Source organism: Aspergillus eucalypticola, assembly GCF_003184535.1.
Source record: "Aspergillus eucalypticola CBS 122712 chromosome Unknown BO83scaffold_22, whole genome shotgun sequence".
Lineage (NCBI taxonomy): Eukaryota > Fungi > Ascomycota > Eurotiomycetes > Eurotiales > Aspergillaceae > Aspergillus > Aspergillus eucalypticola.
Window position 1 is genome coordinate 105,148 of NW_020290296.1, and position 19,159 is coordinate 124,306.

The 19,159-nt window shown below is 47.3% G+C and overlaps 3 protein-coding genes across 3 annotated transcripts; 1 reads left to right on the forward strand and 2 right to left on the reverse strand.

Annotated features, from left to right (window-relative positions):
• Positions 1 to 426: 426 nt before the first annotated feature.
• BO83DRAFT_365892 (aldo/keto reductase family protein) lies at positions 427 to 1,835 on the reverse strand. The gene is made up of 3 exons (XM_025529685.1): positions 1,568 to 1,835; positions 1,059 to 1,491; positions 427 to 972 (listed from the first exon to the last, which is right to left on the reverse strand). The coding sequence occupies exons 1-3, from the start codon at positions 1,617 to 1,619 to the stop codon at positions 492 to 494; spliced, it is 966 nt and encodes a 321-aa protein (XP_025385405.1). The 5' UTR covers positions 1,620 to 1,835; the 3' UTR covers positions 427 to 491.
• Positions 1,836 to 2,274: 439 nt separating this feature from the next.
• BO83DRAFT_97458 (uncharacterized protein) lies at positions 2,275 to 3,294 on the reverse strand. Its single transcript, XM_025537759.1, has 2 exons — positions 2,779 to 3,294; positions 2,275 to 2,719 (listed from the first exon to the last, which is right to left on the reverse strand). The coding sequence occupies exons 1-2, from the start codon at positions 2,914 to 2,916 to the stop codon at positions 2,288 to 2,290; spliced, it is 570 nt and encodes a 189-aa protein (XP_025385406.1). The 5' UTR covers positions 2,917 to 3,294; the 3' UTR covers positions 2,275 to 2,287.
• Positions 3,295 to 15,154: 11,860 nt separating this feature from the next.
• On the forward strand, positions 15,155 to 16,441 carry BO83DRAFT_97549 (C2H2-type zinc finger protein). Its single transcript, XM_025537760.1, has 2 exons — positions 15,155 to 15,266; positions 15,452 to 16,441. The coding sequence occupies exon 2, from the start codon at positions 15,478 to 15,480 to the stop codon at positions 16,321 to 16,323; it is 846 nt and encodes a 281-aa protein (XP_025385407.1). The 5' UTR covers positions 15,155 to 15,266; positions 15,452 to 15,477; the 3' UTR covers positions 16,324 to 16,441.
• Positions 16,442 to 19,159: the final 2,718 nt, after the last annotated feature.

A 19,159-nucleotide genomic window follows, 5' to 3' on the forward strand; every position in this document is an offset into this window, starting at 1 on the left:
TCACTGGTCTCATAGACTGGGAAATACCAACTTGGAGATTCGCTTTGAAAATCTAATGTGACTCAATTCCTCTCCCAGTGGCTAATTGAGCTACTTTCTAGCTAATTGTTTCCTGTTTTCGTGATCTGTCTAACAGATCCTGCCCACACATTGTTTGAGCAGGGTAAGTTGCCGCCAATTTCCTACCACATTATTGTGTTTTGAATCTGCCGCAACTTCCATGATGAATTAATCAAGAATTCTGCAATCCTGACAATCTCCTTTTTGTGAGATTGCATGTTGACTCTTCTACACTTGATCTGACCCCTCGTCTGTTTTCATTGTGTCCATGAAGCTTTTTCACTGCTGCCGCGTCAACACAAGCTGACAATTCTGGCTTATTCAGGATCTTATTATCTCTCCTATACTATATACATATATAGCCATGATATTATGTTCAATCTCAAAAAATCACCAAAGCACACGCATTATGAAAACCGTACAACCGTAGCTTACCAGCGACTTCCGACCACCTGAATCCGGTCCAAAATGTCCTTAAGCTCGTCCATCTCAGCATCACTAAGGCGAGGGACTCCCTCCAGGTTCTGAGTAACCTTGTCAACCGTTGTACCACCGGGGATGGGGATAAAGGTGGGCATTCCCGGCTTGCCGCTGAGGGTGAGGATCCAAGCCAGGGCGATCTGTGCAGGAGCCACACCCTTGCGCGTGGCCAAGGCCTTGACCTCATTGACCAGCTTGATGTTTTCCTTCATGGCTTCCTCCTGGAACTTGGGTAGTGTTCTGCGGAAATCGCCCTCCGGGATCTCAGTCACACTGGTGAAAGCACCGGCCAACACACCGAGGCCCAAAGGCGAGTAAGCCACAACGGGGATGTTGAGCTCAGCACAAACCTTCGCGACGTCATTGTTGAGGATCGTGGTGTCAAAGAGGGACAACTCAACCTCTACCGCTGCGATCGGGTGGACCTTGTGACTGCGTGATCTCGTCAGCTACTATTCCCTTTTTTGGTTATCATGTAACCAGCTTCTGCACGTAAATGAATGTGGGTAGCAACGTACGCTCTGCGAATAGTCTCTGCATCCACCTCACTCAACCCAATACCTCCAATCTTGCCCTCCTTGACATATTGCGCCAGAATAGTCACTTGCTGCTCCACCGGCACGTTGGGATCCTGTCTAGCGCATTCAAAGATATCAATCTTCTTCTTTCCGTCCAGCAGGCGCAGACACTCGTCCACACTCCGGCGGATGTTGGCCTCGGAGCTATCAGGGATAAGCTCTCCACGCTTCAAGCCACCCTTGATACTTAGGACGACCTTGTCGGCGTTCTCGGGGTACTTGGTGAAGTATTTGTTCAGGAGGTGGCACGAGTTATAATCGGGCGTGCCGTAGAGCTCGCCGGCGTTCCAGAAGTTGGCTCCGAGCTTGAGGGTGGTGTTCAGGGTTTCGAAGCATTGCTCCTCCGGGGGAGGCTGAGGGACCCAGGTCATTCCTTTGATTTGACATCAATATCGTCAGCTGCGAAAAAGAATTATGGTGATTGCGGGGTTGATTGTTTTCCAACATACTCATGGTTCCGTAGCCGGTGTGGCCGATTTCGCGTCCGTTGAGGGAAGGCATTTTGCTGGATGTGTAGTGGCGATTGGGCGGTTTGTGGTGTTCGATTGGAGATTAAGATGTGTAGCTCTTGAAGAATAAAAGGTGATGATGGATGGTATTTAAGCTTGAGTTTGGGTCAGGGTTGCAGCCCGCAATGAAGAGGGTCGATGAGGGGCTTTAATCTCTGCTTTCCCCCACCTCAACACCAATTTTCGGATTTCCTCGGACATCGTCCTGGATTGTCGCTCTTGTCTCACAAATGGATACGAGACCCGCTGAATGTCATTGAGATTTACGATTAGATTCGATGAATTCTGTGGATCGGCCGCGGTATTAATCACGGAGGCCGAGGGGTCCTTCCCGGATTTAGCTGGAGTTAAGCTCGTAGACCGACGGACGGAAGTTAGATCCACCCCAAGAACGTAGAATCAAATAAATGGACGGAGACCGAGAGGTTTTCTAGGACCACCAAGTCAATTCCTACTACATCAGGTACTAACTCATTATATAGCTTCCTTGCCATTGGACTTCGTCAATCGTGACACGCCGCTGAATACTTTTTCTCAAAAAAAAAAAAAAAACAGAAGTATAGGAAAGACATCGAGAGAAACAAAGCACCCGCCAACCAAACAATACAATCCCTTAAGAGTCGAGACAAAATGAGATAGAAAGTATACTCTCAGTATGGCTCAGTGAAGCGTGTGCTCGTCGCTGCTATCCAGAGCATCCTTGACCGCGTTCTGTATCTTCTGCATCAAGGCCTTCGCGAACCCTGAAGCGTCCGATGCAGGGTTCGGAAGGGTGTTACCTTTACTGTTCTTGCTGTCGTCAGAGTTTTTCTCGTAATTTTGGGAGGTTGAGTCATCGGCAACCTTATTGGAATCCTTCCCATTGTCCGTCGCCTTGTCATCATCTTGATCGACATCGTTGTTTTGGCTGGTCACGGTCTTTGTAGGGCTGTTGCTGTCATCAATGACATCAGGCTGATCAGACTTATCAGGCTCATTGTCTGACTTCCAGTGGTTGAGCTTCGTCAAGTCATGAAGTCCGATAGAGTCAAAGAGTGTGTCGATAAGATCACTGTTTTCGTCGTCGGGGGTATCGGCTTGAGGGATCATTCGCTGGGGCGAGAGAGTCAGCTAAATTTGGTGGGTGTGAGTATACAGACAAGAATACTTACCGGGTCAGGAGATCTTGAACTCACCGCTCTCGATACAACGTCCTTCTTCGATATAGATACAGGATATGCGAGGGTGAGAGAAGAGAAGGTAAGGAATGTGAGGACCATGCAGGTCAATGATGGCGTCTTGGTGTGCATGGTGTTGTGAGAGGGCAGTGCGATGTGGTATAAAAATCAAGTGTAGAAGTATGAAAGGGTAATGGGAACAGGTCAAGTACTTTGAGGAGTAAGTTTGAGGTGATATTTGATTTGAAAATTTGACGAGACAATCGAGCCTACATATACTCCTCGCCGTTGCCCCGGACCCCCTGTGCGATGAGACTTTCCCGACGTGCGGAATGGAAGGGCTGGATAGATGTCGCGGGGGAAATACCACGCGTTTTGCAGAATCGCGTCTCAAGATAAGATCCAGCCATGAATTGGATTTTGCACGCCACTTATTTCTTAAATTCTGGAAGTTTGCTTTCTGCTAGGAGGTAACTAGTCCTCTCAGGCTAAGTTGATACCACCACCGCTATCGCACGGAAACACCAACTAGTCAGAAGTTCCATTTCGTGATACCCCCATGGGATAAAAGCATAGCTGCCATTGTTTTATTCAGTTATCCAGGCCCGATCGAGATGAGACAGTAGCATAGACCCTAAATGGTAGGGGTTGACCATCCCGCATTCCAGGGGCCTTGAACATTCCAGCCCGGTTGCTTGCCGGACAGGGATAGGCTCGCCACATATCGATATGAGATCATCCAAGGCCAACTGGAATTGATTTTCCAGGAATGTATTGTATCTCTTGAGAGCCGTACCTGCTGGCTGGGAGATATCAGCGGAACGTTCAACCCGACCACCGCAGGTCTGTATTGGCAGGCGTCGCGTCTATGGTAGACTTACAGGTATGAAGTCAAACACTCAACAATCAATGGATAGATTTCTCATTTCTCTGTAGTAGTCCTGTCGCAGTGGTTTTGTCCGTAAGGATGTGTTTGTCACTCATCAGCTTTGGCATGGCAAGTTCTTGCACATCTGTGCCAGTCCATTCTGATTCCCTCAACTCGGCGCAGATAGCTCCATTGTTCTACACTGGAAGCGTAACTAGGTCAACTACGCCAACACTATTCTGTGTCTCGCTGTACTAAGACCCACGAGGCTGCTGCATCTCGACAACTGCAAGATTTGTTCGCCACGTGCGCACAATGTTTCCCTCGAGGAGGGAACAAATGTCTCAACAGCAAACCCATCTAGGGCACAATGCCATATCTGAGTCTGTGCCTCGAGGCTTGATTTCGAGCAATATCGGTATCTTGTGTATCACTGAATGGACTAGCGATAGGAGGACGAATTCAGCGCGCATTCATTGGTCTGAATGGGAAGGAGGGTAAGCTGAGGGCGGTGCTGGGGCGATGTCGACATCGAGGTAACCGGTTAGCACCCAGCAAGTCGCTCGTAATGTCTCACTATGACAAGACCTCTAAAGGCAAACGTCAGCTTTCAAGCACACAGGACAGTAATTGATTATCAGCCAAAGGCAACTAACAAGCGATCATAAACTCGATACTGCAAGTTCATGGTTGTGTGTGACCTTAGGTGAAACATGCAGATTGTCAAATCCACAGGCATATACATGTTATCTTCGCCTGAGTTGGGCTGGCTGAGCGCCTACCAAGGTGCGTTGATTGGGCAGTCATCGTCATCCTCCAATGCAGAAAGACACGTAAGTGCGTCGTCGTGGGGCCATAATTCTCTCCCTGATAATGGGACAACAGCATTCAACACGATGCAAGCAGTGAGCGAACAACCACATCCGTCTTGGATCCTAAACAAGTAGTCCAGTCGTGACAAACGAGGGTCCAACACCCAGCAGAACAAACCTCAGACCCTGCCTGGGACCTGCTGCAAGAGGCCAAGCCAGCCAAGAGCCATAGTACGCATACAATCAGCCCATTTCCCACCTGCAAACGTATCCCCTTGACCACATGAACCAACCAACGTTCATACAAAGCGCCTTCATTTCGGCATACCTGATCAGTCTCAAGCAACAGCAGCAGCAGTAGCCGCCCCCCAATGCACCCAAATTCAAGGGTCCTGCTCCGTGGCTGCTTACTAGCATACAAGCATGACTCGCTGAGGGGTGGCGCCCGTTATACTTTGCTAGACGACAGTCTGATCCTGTCACGCATATGTCCAGCGGCATTTACTCGTACGTCCACTACGACCGAGAAGGAATGATCTTCTCTGCAGGCTGCGCCGCCGTGATTTAGTTAGTTAGCCTTGATATGTTGGAGTAATTCCTCCAGTGTTGGCTGCGTAAGGCCTGCGGCAGCAGCAGCAGCATGATGGGCGGCGCGCGCACGAGACCTCCGCACTTACAAGGCGCTGATCGAGATCAGTCAACGCAGGAAAGTAACCTCCGTCTCACGAAGAAGAAAGTGCTGGGCCGTACGGGATTATGCCTGGAATAATTCGTCCATAGTGAAGGTGCGTATACGCATACGTAGTCAAGTCAATAGGAAAGCCGAAGGGGGGAAAGGGAATCCGAAACGTCGGGGGCTCCTCCCCCTTCTTCGTCTTTGTCAAAACACCCTCATCACGACATCGCATTACCTCTGGCGGGATGATCGAATGAATGGATGAATGAAAAGACGCTACGTAGACCTCTTCGGGGATGTGTGTGTGCCTTGCACCGATTCGTCTTGAGTTAACCGCGATGAAGGACACACTAGTTGGGTAGGAGCAACAGGCAGAAAAATTTCGATGCCACGGTTCAGGACGCAAATGAGGCGAAAAAATGGAGAAAAAAAATGAAATAAAAAGTTAAGGGAACCCTTAATTGAAGTCCGCCCCAATAGCTAACGGAGGAGTATCCCCGCTTCCATCTTGGATTTCTTCGTTCTTTTACATATCTATACTAGTCTGGTTGGAGAGCCCTAAGCAATTGCTCGGCGACGCTAGGCTGGGCCCCACTGGGCACCGGAGCATTCGTATGCACCTACGTATCTAGGTGTCAAGGGAAATGATCCAAGACGGAGGGTCATGAAGTCGGCATAATTACGGGGACGAGTGTAAACAATGAGATCGGCTCTATACATGGTCTGAACTTGTATCCTCGGTACGATCGTGGCCGTTCTGGGGTCATCAGGTACCATGGGATGGGCAGTATGGATTGTGTGTGGGTGTGGGTGTGTGTACCGTGTCGTGGATGTAGATTAGAATCGATGAAGGAAAACAGGGTATCTTGGTTTAGTTAGTGTTTGGTTCGACACCTGATCGGTCCCTAATTAAGCGGTCGTTTTACCCCGTAGTTTGTGTGGCTTACGTATGTTCCCAGTCTAATACTAGGTGGTCCAGTCTAGTTGCTTCGTGTTGACCCTTCGTCCCCTCTCTTTCTGACTCTCTCTCTCTCTCTGACTCTCTAGCCTGAAGATAGTGGCATCGAATTGAGCCCTGAAAAGCATAGCTGAACCGGACCTTCAGCCAACAAGCCACCGGGCGACAGTCTAGAACGGAGGGGGAACGCGATTAGACCTCAAACAGATTAGTCTCCGGCTAATTCATGCGTATCTTGAGGACTAGTCTAATTCTACGCGCGGCATGTCAAATCTCGGACCCCACTGAGTGACGTCTCTGCTTACGCAGCTGGCGTTTGCTAGTGGTGGTGGTGACTGGTGAGGTGAATGGTGTGGGAACTGGGAAGTGTGGACTGTGGATATACCTCCGAGGTGGGTAGTTTAGATAGAAAAGTAGTTGAGTTTAGTTGTATTGTTGGACGGAAGAGACAAGGCGTCTTTGCATGGACAATTGGAATCGATATCGGCTAGGGTTAATTTGAGTTAGTTGGGTCCTGCGTGACACCACTTCGATACTCGAACTACACTTTTATACTGTACAACCTATCAAAATGATGTGCAATCTGAACAGACAGTTGCTGAATACATCCGAGCGAGCAATATCTTTCACCTAACTGACTCTGACTCTTACCCCCTACACCAATCCCATCAATCCCCTTCCACTCCACCTGCTTTCTGCACGATAAACCAGAATGAACCCAACCCTCACTAGCGTGTAGCTAAGAAGGCTACTTGACAATAGCCCCACCCCACTCACTCACCAACAACAACAACAACCCTTTCTCTCTTCTCCAATCAATATTTGAAGTTGAATGGACCCCGAGAAGGGTACAAAAGAAAAAAAAGAGAAAAAAAAAAAAAAAAAAAAAAGAAGGGAAGAAAGTATATGCGTATCCGGAGTAATCTTACTGCCTCGAAAAGGGTAATTTACCCGTTATGGTATCCAATACCGTTACCGGATTACCCCCTCCCCATCCACCCAATAATATCTTCCCCCCCTTCGGTGTTAATCTTGTCTCATTCTAAAATATTCCCATTCCTCGGTTCCTGTCCCTTGGATGTGATGAATGGGTCAACTTCCCCCCCTCCTCCTCCTCGGATATCGACTACCGTAGCGAGCTTAGTCGGGACTCAGTGCTACCTTGGTCCGTCGACGCTTGCCCAGCTGCGGTTCCGAACTTTCTTTCCGGACCCTGAAGATCGCAAGGGTCAGGCGCTCGCTCAACTTCGATTTTTGACGAGGAAATTGTGTGCGTGTGCTTGGCAGACAGTATTATTGTTACTCAGCGGCATTGAGGATCCGGACTAACTAACATTCGGTAGTTGTTAGAACGAACCAGACAATATTCTTCAGTCTGAACTACGCAGATCTGTTGTCTTTTTTTTTGTCTTTCTCTTTTTCTTTCATTCTGTCGTATTACAAAAATCAGGGGGGTTTTGTTTTTGCTAATGATGTTGCATATGCTGTATGTACTATGTACTGCAGCAATCAAGCGACCGACCAACCCTACCCGACTGAACCGCCCCTTATCGCTCTCCCTTGACCACCACCACCACCTCCTCCTCCTCCTCCTCCCCTGCCAACCCGGGATTCCAGCAGTCGCTGTTTCACTCCAATCCCACCCTACATTTCGTTTAATCCCTTTGTATTAAGTAAGAGCTCGCTTCAATGAACAGCTGGTCCGAAGCGAGCTCTGAGACATCACCTATAACAAACGTATACTAAAGATAGCTAGCTGCTAGATAGCAAGCTATCTACCCAGACTAGCAGTAGACAGGACCCTGTCTCTTCTTTTCTTAGATACGTCGTATCTAAGATCCAAGCCATGTCTCTGATTATGTGCGCGCGCATGAGAGTGGCGCACACACACACACACACACCTGATTATTTCTGGTCTGTCTATTTCTGCCTTAAGTTGCCTACGTATGCCTACCCTCCGAACTAAACCACTTCGATGTAAGTGTGGGTGATTTAAATGGTGAAAAGGCGTATAATTTCCAATGCCGGGATACCCGGGGCTCAATGTCTGATCGAATTCCGATCGGTGAGAAGGGAGTCCGGTTCCCCGATGACGGGAATTGCAAAGTAAACGAGGACCAAAAGAAAAAAATGTCCAAAAATAAGCAAAGAAGATGCTTAGACATAACGCCGATTCTAGATCGTTATCTTTCCCCCGAGGTGGTAAGTAAGTAACCCAGACACTACAGCCCGCGGGACAAGAAGATAAACGGAAAAGGATGTTGAACATTAGTAGTACGTAGTAAAGAAAATAGAAAGCCATCGTAGACCATGCCAGAAACAGTAGAGATTGAAAATACGAGAGACGAAATACAACCCCCTCTTTCCAGCTACTACTACTGGAAAATCCCTGCATTGGTCTCTGGCACCGGTCGTTCTACCTTGCGCTGAGCAGTACCTAAGGGAGTCTAGTGTAGCCGGGAAAGGGTCCATAGGGCTCAAGCCACAGTAAGGTACTGACACTTAGCATGAGAAAGAAAAAAAAAAAGGGTTCTTGCTCCATTTTGGTTTTTGTTATTTTTCGTTTTCGTTCTCTTTTTCTTTTTCTCGCTTTGCTTTTGGTTTTGATTTTCTCCGCGGATAAATAATTATCATGTTGAGGCAAAATAAAAGTTAACTTTACGGGCGACGTCCGAGGTTTGACATGCACCGATCTGGGCCAGATTCAGCTTGGAAACATGAGAACGATAAGAATAGCTAGGGAGGACTAAACATTGGTCGTTTCATACGGTGGGTGGTTTACGTTTCTTGAGGGGAAAAGCGAGGAGCAGAGAGAGGAGGATAAGGGTCCAGTGCATTGACAGCGTGGTTCCCTGGCTGGTGCAGACAGTGGCACCTACGCTGAAAGAGATCTTCAAGACTATTCATTCTTGGGATGAATGCAATGCAGCCTGGGATTCATTCCTCTCAGCCCCAGCGACCCTCTTAAGAGGGGTTAACTAACTAGAAAAGCAACTACGTTAACGTCTAGTAACAAAATACCGACGAAGCCACCATGATTATGCCACTGCATACGTATGCTCGCTTCTTGGTTATTTCGCCCTCCTCTCTCAACGGCGTGTACTCGATCGGGGACCAGAGAATATCTCTAGCCTAGCTGTCTACTAGCACCTGAAGATGGACCCTCGCCAAGCCCTAATCTAGAGTAGTGGGGAAGCCGCTTACAAAGCAATTCTACGTCGTCAACCAGACGCGTCCCGTAATCTGCCAGATGATCTGCCATCGATTTGAGGGCTTCTTCGGTTGGCTCGGCAGCTGAGTCATTGGATCTGCCTCGTATCGGCACCGTAAGCTTACTACTTTGGGAACTAGTCGTTGACATATCTTGTAGGTCATTGGTAGAACCTCGGAGATAGGCCGCGTGCGCGACCCTGATCTCCAGAATCAGTCGATTCCTGTACGGTGCGCCTAGATAACTACTGTAACTAGTTGATGGTAGTAAGTGCCAATAGCCAGCGTGGCGTACCGTATATCCAATCCGAATTCTCTGACTCGATGTGGCTTTATTGTCATCTACATTTTCCAATCTCTTGGGTTCCTGTAGGGACTCGTATAGCGCTGCGTTAGTCCAGCCACGCCCACTGCCTCATTTCTTTCTTGCTCCAGTACGTGCAGTATGGTGCCTGGCTGGGCTGCTCATATCTACGTACTATACTAGTATACGTAGAAGGTGGCGCTGATCTCAATGCTTATAAGTAAATCCGGTCTTATCTCTTTCTCTTTCCTGTCTCCGACGGAACACGGAAGACGGAATACCTACGGAGTAACGAACTGATGCATTAATACTGCACAATTATCACGCCCGATTGACTCCCTAGCTAGCATGCGACTAGATACTGCTCTAGCTGTGCGCCGTGACCCCAATTCTTGGCTCTGCCTTGAACACGCCAGCCAAATTTCTCGGATAATGAAGCCGCCGTCGCTGTGGCTGCTGTCAGCGTGCATCTCCGGAGCAGAGAAGCAACAGTAGTACGTAGTAGAATCCACCCACCCACACATCAACGACAACAACAACAACAACAACTACAACAACCCTCACAACAATAAAATAGCATGATCCCCCCAAAAACCACACTTCACATCTACCTGATACATCTTTTCCCTTTCTCCTCCCTTCCACCCACAACCAATCCAGTAACAAACAATTATCTAACCACCCGAATACCCGCAACGCGGAAGTACATCCATCCAACCGGCCCTAACAGCCCACAATTACCCCCGACCTCCGATCTCCCTCCACAAGTCGGACAAGCATGATGCGCAAGCTTCCCACCACCCATTGTAGGCATCAACATTTTCCTTCCTCATATGACCAATAGCAATCATCTCCGATGATGCAGGGTGGGAAACCAGTGTGAAAAAAAAGGGCCCATCATCTCTCTCTCTCCCACAGCCCCTCCCCGCTTTTCTTCTCTCGGCACGTCAACCGCTTGGAATCGGACCTTTCTCTTTTCTTTTTCTTTTCTATTGACTGCTGGCTGGCCTGACGTTATCCCTGGGGACGAATTGACGCGTAGGATGATGGATCATAGTTGCGGTTCGGAGTTCCACACTACGTATTAGATACCATAGTAGTTAGTGCTTTGTCACGGAGTTAACTACTTGTTCTTGTTGTTGCTGCTGTGCCTCATTTTTCTTTTTTATCTGTTCTGCCTGATGAGTGGGTGATGGAGACTAGTACTGATTTGTATGTGTGTGTGTGTGGTTTAGATGGGGTTGTTCGATATTTATTTAGTAGTTTCCATCCAAGTCTAGGTTAGTTTTTTTATATGAAGTACTAGGTGAGTGACTAGTTGTAGTAAACTGTAGGATAAGCAAGCAGTAGGTGAGAACCTCCAGCCAGTAAGTAAAACTGTCAAGGGTTGATGGATGAGAATTCAGGGTCTCGCCAAGCTTTGCAGTACGTACTTATGAATGGGTCAAACGTCTTGTCGGAGGATACTGCCAAGTGAGGTTCAGAAGGGGGGAAGGGAGCCAAAGAAACAAAGTGTAAAAAAAAATCCAAGAAAGGAAAGGGAAAAAGAAAAAGCCACTAGACGAGAAGTAGACGAATCGGATTGGTGTTGGAGGGGGGCGGGCGTATGTGTCCACGTATGCATAGAGGCTGGATTTGGGTGTGGAACTCCATCCGTCGTGAAGGGGGCGTGTATGAGAGGTGTGGGTTCATGGAAACGATTGATTGACGGATCAGAGATAGATACGCAAAGCTAAGACTTTTGCACTTTTGCTTAGCGTTATGGATCGCCTGAGATGGGGGAGGGGTCCGGAAGAAGGGGAGAATGGAATAGATAATTATCTAGGTGCCTGTTTGTTCTGATTCTAGTATCTCCATCTTGATCGGTGAGATTTTATCCTCCGTGTGCCGACCCTCTTACTGCCTCCAGTTCCGGAGAAATTTACAATGTCTCTTTAAATCAATGGAGCAGGATTCGGGTTTGTTGGGTGATATGAAGTCATGATGGTTGGTGGTGATATCATACTGCTTACTGTACACCGTATAGTACCGAAAGGATCAGTGATGATGATGAACTGCTGGCAACTGCACATCTATGTAACTGCTCCATTCTATTCATAGATGAAACCTGCGACAACGAGGCGTTTGTGATGAAGAGATAATTTTGTCGTGTCTGTCGCTGCTAGTTTCCTATTATTGGCAAGGCCCCGGGGGGAGGACTAGTTCTTTTCTTTTCTGTGCTATTGAAATCGAAGCTATTTCGGGTCGGGTCCGAGTGGGACTACGGTGTTCTGTTTTCCAGAACGTCGGGTTGAGTTGTTTGGCGGGTGGAATGTGGATGCTCGTGAATCTAACCATCTCCTCAAAGGAGATGCTTGAAAGCTTGGTACAAAGTGCTAGTGGCATGGAAAAAAAAAAGGGACAGGCCAATTGATACGTGTCGCACATCAGTCCCAGATTGCGCAGGGAAGCTTTTGATGGACAAAGAGATCAGGCTAAAGGGTGAAAAAAACACACCATAAACCGGACCCCTCGGCCCTTTCTTCTCACCCCACAGTACATACATACCTACTTTGTAGTTTACCTCCGACACTCTCACACGCAGCCCCCTGGTTGTCACAACTCCGAGTCGCACGAAGCAACCTTCTGAGAACTTACGGCCGGGTCCAGTCGGACAAAGATGCCCGAAACAGGGTATGATCTGAGGCAAAAAAGAAGGGACTCGTATTCCCGCATCGCCACTACGAGAATCAATCTTACATGGTTGTATAGTTAGTATATGCGAAGCGCGCTTCTCCAACGGTTCCGACCCATCTTCTGCCAGGGGAAAGTCATGAGGAGCGAGAGAAAGAGAAAAAAAATAAAAAATAAAAAATAAAAAAAAAAGGGAAAGTGAGTTGCCGCCCCCCATTCTCCTCGGTATCGTTACTAGGTACTAGCGTCAGGAAAAATAACCACACACCACCCTCCCAAAGGTCCAATCATGGCTCAGTTCAGCCCCCCGTCCATGGATTCCATTACACCGTGGCTAAAAGCTTGTCCGTAAGCCTCGTCTGGGGATGCGGCCAGGGGCCACTTTACCCTTCTCGGTAGAGATCGCCATCGTTTTTTTGCATGGCCGCACGAGCGAGGCGTCCTGGCGCGCGGCGCTGCTTGATCTGTTCTGTCCTAGTCCACTGTTCAGGTACAGGAGGCAGTAGTAATTTTTTTTCCCTTTCCCTTTCTAGTCGGGAAATAGTTACTAGCCTATTGAAAGTTAAGTATAGATGGGTCTCTGCGAAGAATAATGCGTCAACCGTTTGGATAGTCAACAACGTTTCAATGCCAATATTGCATTGACTTTCGAAACAGTCATGTCATTGTAGCTGGACCGAGATAGAGAGTTACGACATGTATGTCATATCACCAAGTAGGAACTTCAGCAAATTGACGAGTAGACAGTCTACAGAGTATCTCTTATTTTTGTTCGGGAACCCTGGAAAGTCTATGTATGCATCTTTGATTAGCGTCAGAAATGGAAGGATAATACGGAGTCGGGGATGGTTCTGGCCCTTGTCATTGGTGGGGAGACGCAACAAATCCCCCAGTCTAAGGGACTTTGCCCTCCTGCGACCGGACCAGACTAATTCCGATTAGTCAAATTGATCTTTTTGTTTTTTTCCCTGTACGTTAGTTTTCTTTTTATTTTCTTTTGCTTTATTTTTTTTGAATTACCATTTGTTTTGGGGGAGTTTTTGATTAATATTGCGAATGGTTACTTCATGTAATTTATTCAAGATATAATATAATATAGCCAATTGTTATTTAACTCCGATGCACTACCAATAACAGCTCTATTTATCTGTACTTTTTTTTTTCCTTTCTCTCCGCCCATCCAGCTGACGACAGGGACACGTACCAGTCAGGGATCTAGTCGGTTAGAACGATGACCGATGGGAAAAGGGCAAAGAGGGGCCATTGGGGCCCTGAATAGAGTCGTCAAGTTCCCTTTGTTGAAGAAGTCAAAAAGAAAACTGCCATTCAGAATTGTTATGCAAAAAAGGGTAATTCCAAAATTACAATGACAGGGCGAGCGTCAGTGATCCGCGTGGCTACTCGTGGTTCTGGTTCTGCGAGACGGCCGAGCGAGCCTGAGGAACCTTTGGTACGGGGTTCCAGCCTGACTAAGGGCAGGAGGCCACTAGTGCCGAACAAAGGATGTACTTCGGCTTTACTCCTGGTCTGATCTGATCTTCTCGGTTGAAGGCTTGTCTTTTTTTATTTTTTATTTTTTTAATTTATTTGATTTGTGGCGATGATAATAAGCGTGGAAGATGGGGAAGAAAAACGTAAGGGTGGGAAAGAATTTAACACTGGCGTAGAGAGGAAGTGCGCATCTGAGAATTGATTCTCATCTACAGTAGGGAAGGGTGAAGACTTACCACTGAGATAACTAACTACTTAAGATGCAGGTAATATACTCAGCAGTAACAGGAGATACGTAGATGTTATTGGCATAGACCCTGTGGTTCCTTCCGGTCAGGTTAGGGTCTTGCGTTGCTGGTCCAGTATGAAAGTCCTCGCGCTGGCTGCAGTTTTAGTCCTCTTTTATTTCTCTTTTGGGTGGCCCACGAACGAACCTGATACTCGGCCAGAGAACACAATAATACCATGAATGATGATGCCTATTTTCAGCTCCACTTCGGCGAACTAGCGTCGTGGACTCGCCCTCCCAATCCACGGTGAACTTACCCACTAGCGAACTAACTCAACTGACTTTCCAGATGGCCAGAGCTTCGGGAGGGACCCTGGATGGGTTTCAAGATGCTTCTTTCTTAGTCCGCCGGGTCTGGCAACGTACGGGCTTGTTCGTCACCTTTGCCTCTCCTGTCGCTTTTTAATATTCCTGCTTTGCCCTTCCCATTCGACTACCTTTTTTCTTTTACATTTTTTACTCTTCCAATTCCCTCTTTTTTTGACTTCTTAATATCTTCCAGTCAATTCCTATTAGCCATCTAATCCGATTCCTTCCATTCCTTCTCTTCCTTCCTTCTCACCCACATTCCCCCTCCCTCGCTTCTAGCCTCAAAAGCTTGGTCTGTCGTTCGGGTCCCTGCTGTCATACTTGCACTGCTCTCCTCCGATCCCCGATCTACCCTATCTATTATCTACCTACTTATCTACTACTCTCCTCCCCGATCTTCCACCCCATCCGACTTCTGTCTCTTCTCATCCACCATCCCCTCCCAATCATCACCCAACATATTCTCCAATCGAGTTGTTTTCTTATCTTCCCGACTCTATACTTTTGTGGAAGATTGCTGTCTGAGATATCGCTTGTGATTCGAGAGCCAAGAATTGAAAAAGAAAAGAAAGGAGAAGAAAAGAAAAAGTGCTTGCTTTTGCTGGTCCCTGCAATTTCACTGGGCCAGTTTGCAATTGTCATCTCATTCGCTTGATACCCATCGTCTGCGGGTCCCACCTCGACGGCCTCTCAGTGGGTTGAAAGTCGGAGTCTCGGATCTTCTCGATCAGATCGACGGAGAAGTTGTTGAATACTTTCCTCCACCTTGAAGGAAAGTCGGACTGGTGACTCCTAGAGTTTTCTGTCGAGTCCTTGCCAAATCCTGTCTATTCGGAATCCGCTTTATAGTGTTACACGAAAGTGAAAAGGCAAACATTCTCGAAGATCCTTGGTGAGTACTTAATCTCCTCTGGCTTTCCTTCTTGCTCCTCTTTCTCCTTACCTTTTCGCCTGGTCGATGGGGCTGCAGATGCTTGCATTCTCTCGTCTGGTTTCTCATTCCGTCTCGGTGAGGGAAAGGGCAGCACAGTGCGGAGTTAGACTAAGACTGAGAAATTAAACTAACGAAATCCTCAGCAAATTAGCATTATCTCAGTGTCAAGATGGCGAGCTGCAAAGCAAGTTTTGTGTCGATCTTGAACAATGACGACAACCCGGCTTTCACAGTCCGCTCCGCCCCCGGGCTATCTAGACATCAAGCCACTTCGCCTTATCCTTACCACTACGCCACCCAACAGTCGATCCCGGCTCCAGAGTTTCGCTACCACCATGCTTATGTGAATTCTCCGTCAGTATCACCTGGCCTGGCACGGCTCCCGTTCGACCCCGTGCCAGAACCCGTGCAGCCCACCTCTCCCGGCTCCTCGGACTGCTCCTACGACTACATGAGCAGCACCAGCGTTCGATCTCACTACCACCTTGGCCGCCAGGACACGAATTCCTACCGCACTATCTCCGAAAAGCGCATCAGTGGCAGCTCTGTTACTGAGCCTCCATCGCCCCAGCCTTCTATCGGTAGTACCAAGGAATCTATGGCTGCCAAATCCGGCGTCCGCAAGAACAAGTACCCTTGTCCTTTTGCTGCCAGTCACGGCTGCTCTGCGACGTTTACGACATCCGGCCATGCCGCCCGTCACGGAAAGAAGCACACAGGGGAGAAGAGCGTCCACTGCCCCATCTGCAACAAGGCATTCACCCGGAAAGACAACATGAAGCAGCACATTCGCACGCACCGCACCCACTCCGAGGATATGCCCACAGCCATGACGACGGACCGGGACAACGATGGCAGTAGCACCTGGTCGACCCGGAGGAGCAACACATCGGTGTATGACCACCAGCGCTCTATCAGCGGAACGCAGATGGACGCATCCTCGTACGACAGTGGTTCGAAGCTGAACCCAATCTCCACAAGTCGGGCGTATGAACCGATGTCCTCACGCGTATGACGAGTGAGCCAAGACGTGAACGGAGCATGATCAAAAAGATTACCACGGGATGATGTTTACCTATTTCCATTCTCTGGACATCCATTATTCCTACTCTTCATCTTTCCCCCATGGCGGAACAAGGCGTGTCCCATTGGAGCAACGGCGTTATACAGGAACTAAAAAAAACAGGCGCCCTCGATCGGCGCAAAGAGTGACTGCTGAGCGGCACTCTTTTGGTGTCACTGATTCTCTCTTCAATTTGCCGTCTGAAAATCGACGGTCAGATACGGCATAGAACGGTTCCCGCTGAGATGGGAACCGGACAGCGAAAGCTGCAACCGGCTTCTTGGAAGGAAATCGTTCCTTCTTTTTCCTTTTTTTATTTTCCATCTCTGGGTCTGCATTCTGCTTTTTTTTGTTGTTTTTGTCCCATACTTGGACTGGATTCCCCCCATTGCATTTGAAGTTATCATCATTGCATCTGTCATTTTTGAAGGTTTTGTTGGCGTGTATGTGTGCTTGATCGGTCTGTGTGATGTGTTTTATTTTTGTATGCCACGAATACCTCTTGTTGAGCGACGGCCGAATTTGGATTTTGAAATGTACAATAGAGAAGCCAGTATGAGAGTGAGTGGGCTGTGATGGATAGGCATTAGTACCTGTCCTTGGGATAATCCCAGATCAATGTGATCAAGATGAGAACTCTTCACTACTTATATCCACTATGACTTTGTATGCTTTCAGACCGTTGGTAGAACTGTCCTCTTCGTACAAGATGAAATGACAATGCCAAGGATGAGAGGGCACATTTCCTCATGGACCAGTAAGCGCGTGAATCTAGTCTTCTAATCTATCATCATCCATAATTCAATCTCCAAAAAACACAATCGAGCCATATACTCAACACTGTTAAAAAAACACCATGTAGACAGATAGTTGGTCAGTTGATATCGTACTTAGGAAATAGAAACTGAGCCACGGACCGTGCAGGACGGGAAAGCCCACAGGCAGGTATAAATCAAGAACCAACCCGGAGTTGCCATACCATACTCAAGGTCAGTCATTCACTCTTGTGTCAGTGTTGGGTTCTGTGCTAGAAAATGTTCATACGACTGATCACTGCATGCTAAATAGTATCTACAAACAGTGTTGTCCCGTGCACACACAACCGAGTGTAACCATGTATTCTTGTATAGCATTATGTCATCTACAATAGCTAGCTGCCTGTAACTACTGTGCTTTAGCTGGACGGATATCGAGCACAGTTCAAAATAGTAGAGTAGCCGAGAAAAGACTTGTAGACGGTAGGATTAATCGGAGAGTATGCAAGATCCAATATAAAATCTCGACCAGCCTGGACATCCCAGAGCTCAACGATGTCATTATAAGAACCTGACACAAATCTTATATCATTCGGCTACTGACCTTCTGATACGTACTTCTAAATGAAAGTACTCACCTTAATCGACTGAAACATAATTCCATGGACAGACTCCAACATCTCCCGCATCGATATCGTATCAATGGTATTGGTATAGTCTGTATACGGCCGACGCCCCGGCGTCCTGTTAAGTCTCCGATACTGCTGATTGAAGAAGCTCGAAGCAGGATGTATGCCTGTACCCGAATCATCATATTCTAGGGAGTGTAATGAAAGCGGTGACACACACGCCTTTCTTTTCAATATCTCGATGTTGTTTAGAAAGAAGATAGATAAGCTTCTGCGAGAAGCAGGGGCTGTTGATGTTCGAGTCGAATAGTAGCATGATTCCTTGCGGGCATTGCTCTAGAGGGTATACTTATCAGCAAGGGGTAATTTGTAGTTGATGAGATACTACAAAGATAGTAGGTATATAGTGTCTTGATTCTCGATTAAGTAATTAGTATAATCAAAAACGCAGCCACAAATATCACATAATGGACTTCTTCGAGAGTGTATTTATTCTTCCACCTTCGTGATCCGCTTAGTTAGAGTACTTTCCAGGTTGTGGGATCTACACTGAATAAGAATTTAGAGAGTTCTGTTGATATTGTTGTTGTGAATTATTTTGTTGGGGGGAGGTCACTCTAAAAGAAAGCCACTCAAGCATGGATAGTTTGTCGAGGGAGTTGCAGAAGCTAGTAGTGTTAGGAGGGATCATCAGTTCCGCTACTTTTATATCAGTCAGTATCAATGACTCACTAACGATACTCATCTCTGTTAGGAAGATCAGTAGTAGATGTAATAGTTTAATAGCCACTTGAACCCATGGATCTTCACTGAGTCTCTTCATAGCTTGATAAATGTGGTTGTATCTGGTGATGTATCGGAGAGGCTGTCTAGTTCTAATCTGGTAATCAGGTTCGTGGATGACTAGAACATTTTTCGTGGGTCAACAATCTGATGTTCGTAGTTATAGCTAGCTACCTTTGCAGGACCCGTATCGAAAACAACGTTATCTCTCGTCAGTGAAAAGCGGTGGGTAGACTGCTCAATATGACTGTCCGCTCCCCGAGGTGTGGTCCTTCTTACCAATGCGATCAAAGTATGTATTGCGCACTTAGGATATTATAGTCAATCTAGCGGACTCAGAGCTGCCTGTGTATTGTGCTAAAGGAGCTTATACATGTCTGCCCATTTCTATGTTGTTTGATTTCTTCTCTTCTGATGCGAGATATCCCTCGACTTTTCTATGGCGCTTCAAGTGATCTTGACTTCGGTGTCCGTCATCCCTGGAGTGGCAGGGCTTCTAACAACTCTATAATCCAGATCATCTATTAGTATATGGTGACATGTAAATGAAACTTATATAGTAGCTACAATATTATCAGTCACAAAGATGAGGACATGCATAGGGTTGGGGCAACTATTATT

What these genes read in the sequence shown, in the direction of transcription:
- BO83DRAFT_365892 (XM_025529685.1), bottom strand. Translation starts at nt 1,619, where the DNA reads ATGCCTTCCCTCAACGGACGCGAAATCGGCCACACCGGCTACGGAACC. An exon ending in CACCGGCTACGGAACCATGA is followed by an intron (nt 1,492 to 1,567) that starts GTATGTTGGAAA and finishes GTCAAATCAAAG; the next exon opens with GAATGACCTGGGTCCCTCAG. An exon ending in GCAGAGACTATTCGCAGAGC is followed by an intron (nt 973 to 1,058) that starts GTACGTTGCTAC and finishes GAGATCACGCAG; the next exon opens with TCACAAGGTCCACCCGATCG.
- BO83DRAFT_97458 (XM_025537759.1), bottom strand. Translation starts at nt 2,916, where the DNA reads ATGCACACCAAGACGCCATCATTGACCTGCATGGTCCTCACATTCCTT. An exon ending in GTTCAAGATCTCCTGACCCG is followed by an intron (nt 2,720 to 2,778) that starts GTAAGTATTCTT and finishes CTCTCGCCCCAG; the next exon opens with CGAATGATCCCTCAAGCCGA.
- BO83DRAFT_97549 (XM_025537760.1), top strand. Translation starts at nt 15,478, where the DNA reads ATGGCGAGCTGCAAAGCAAGTTTTGTGTCGATCTTGAACAATGACGAC.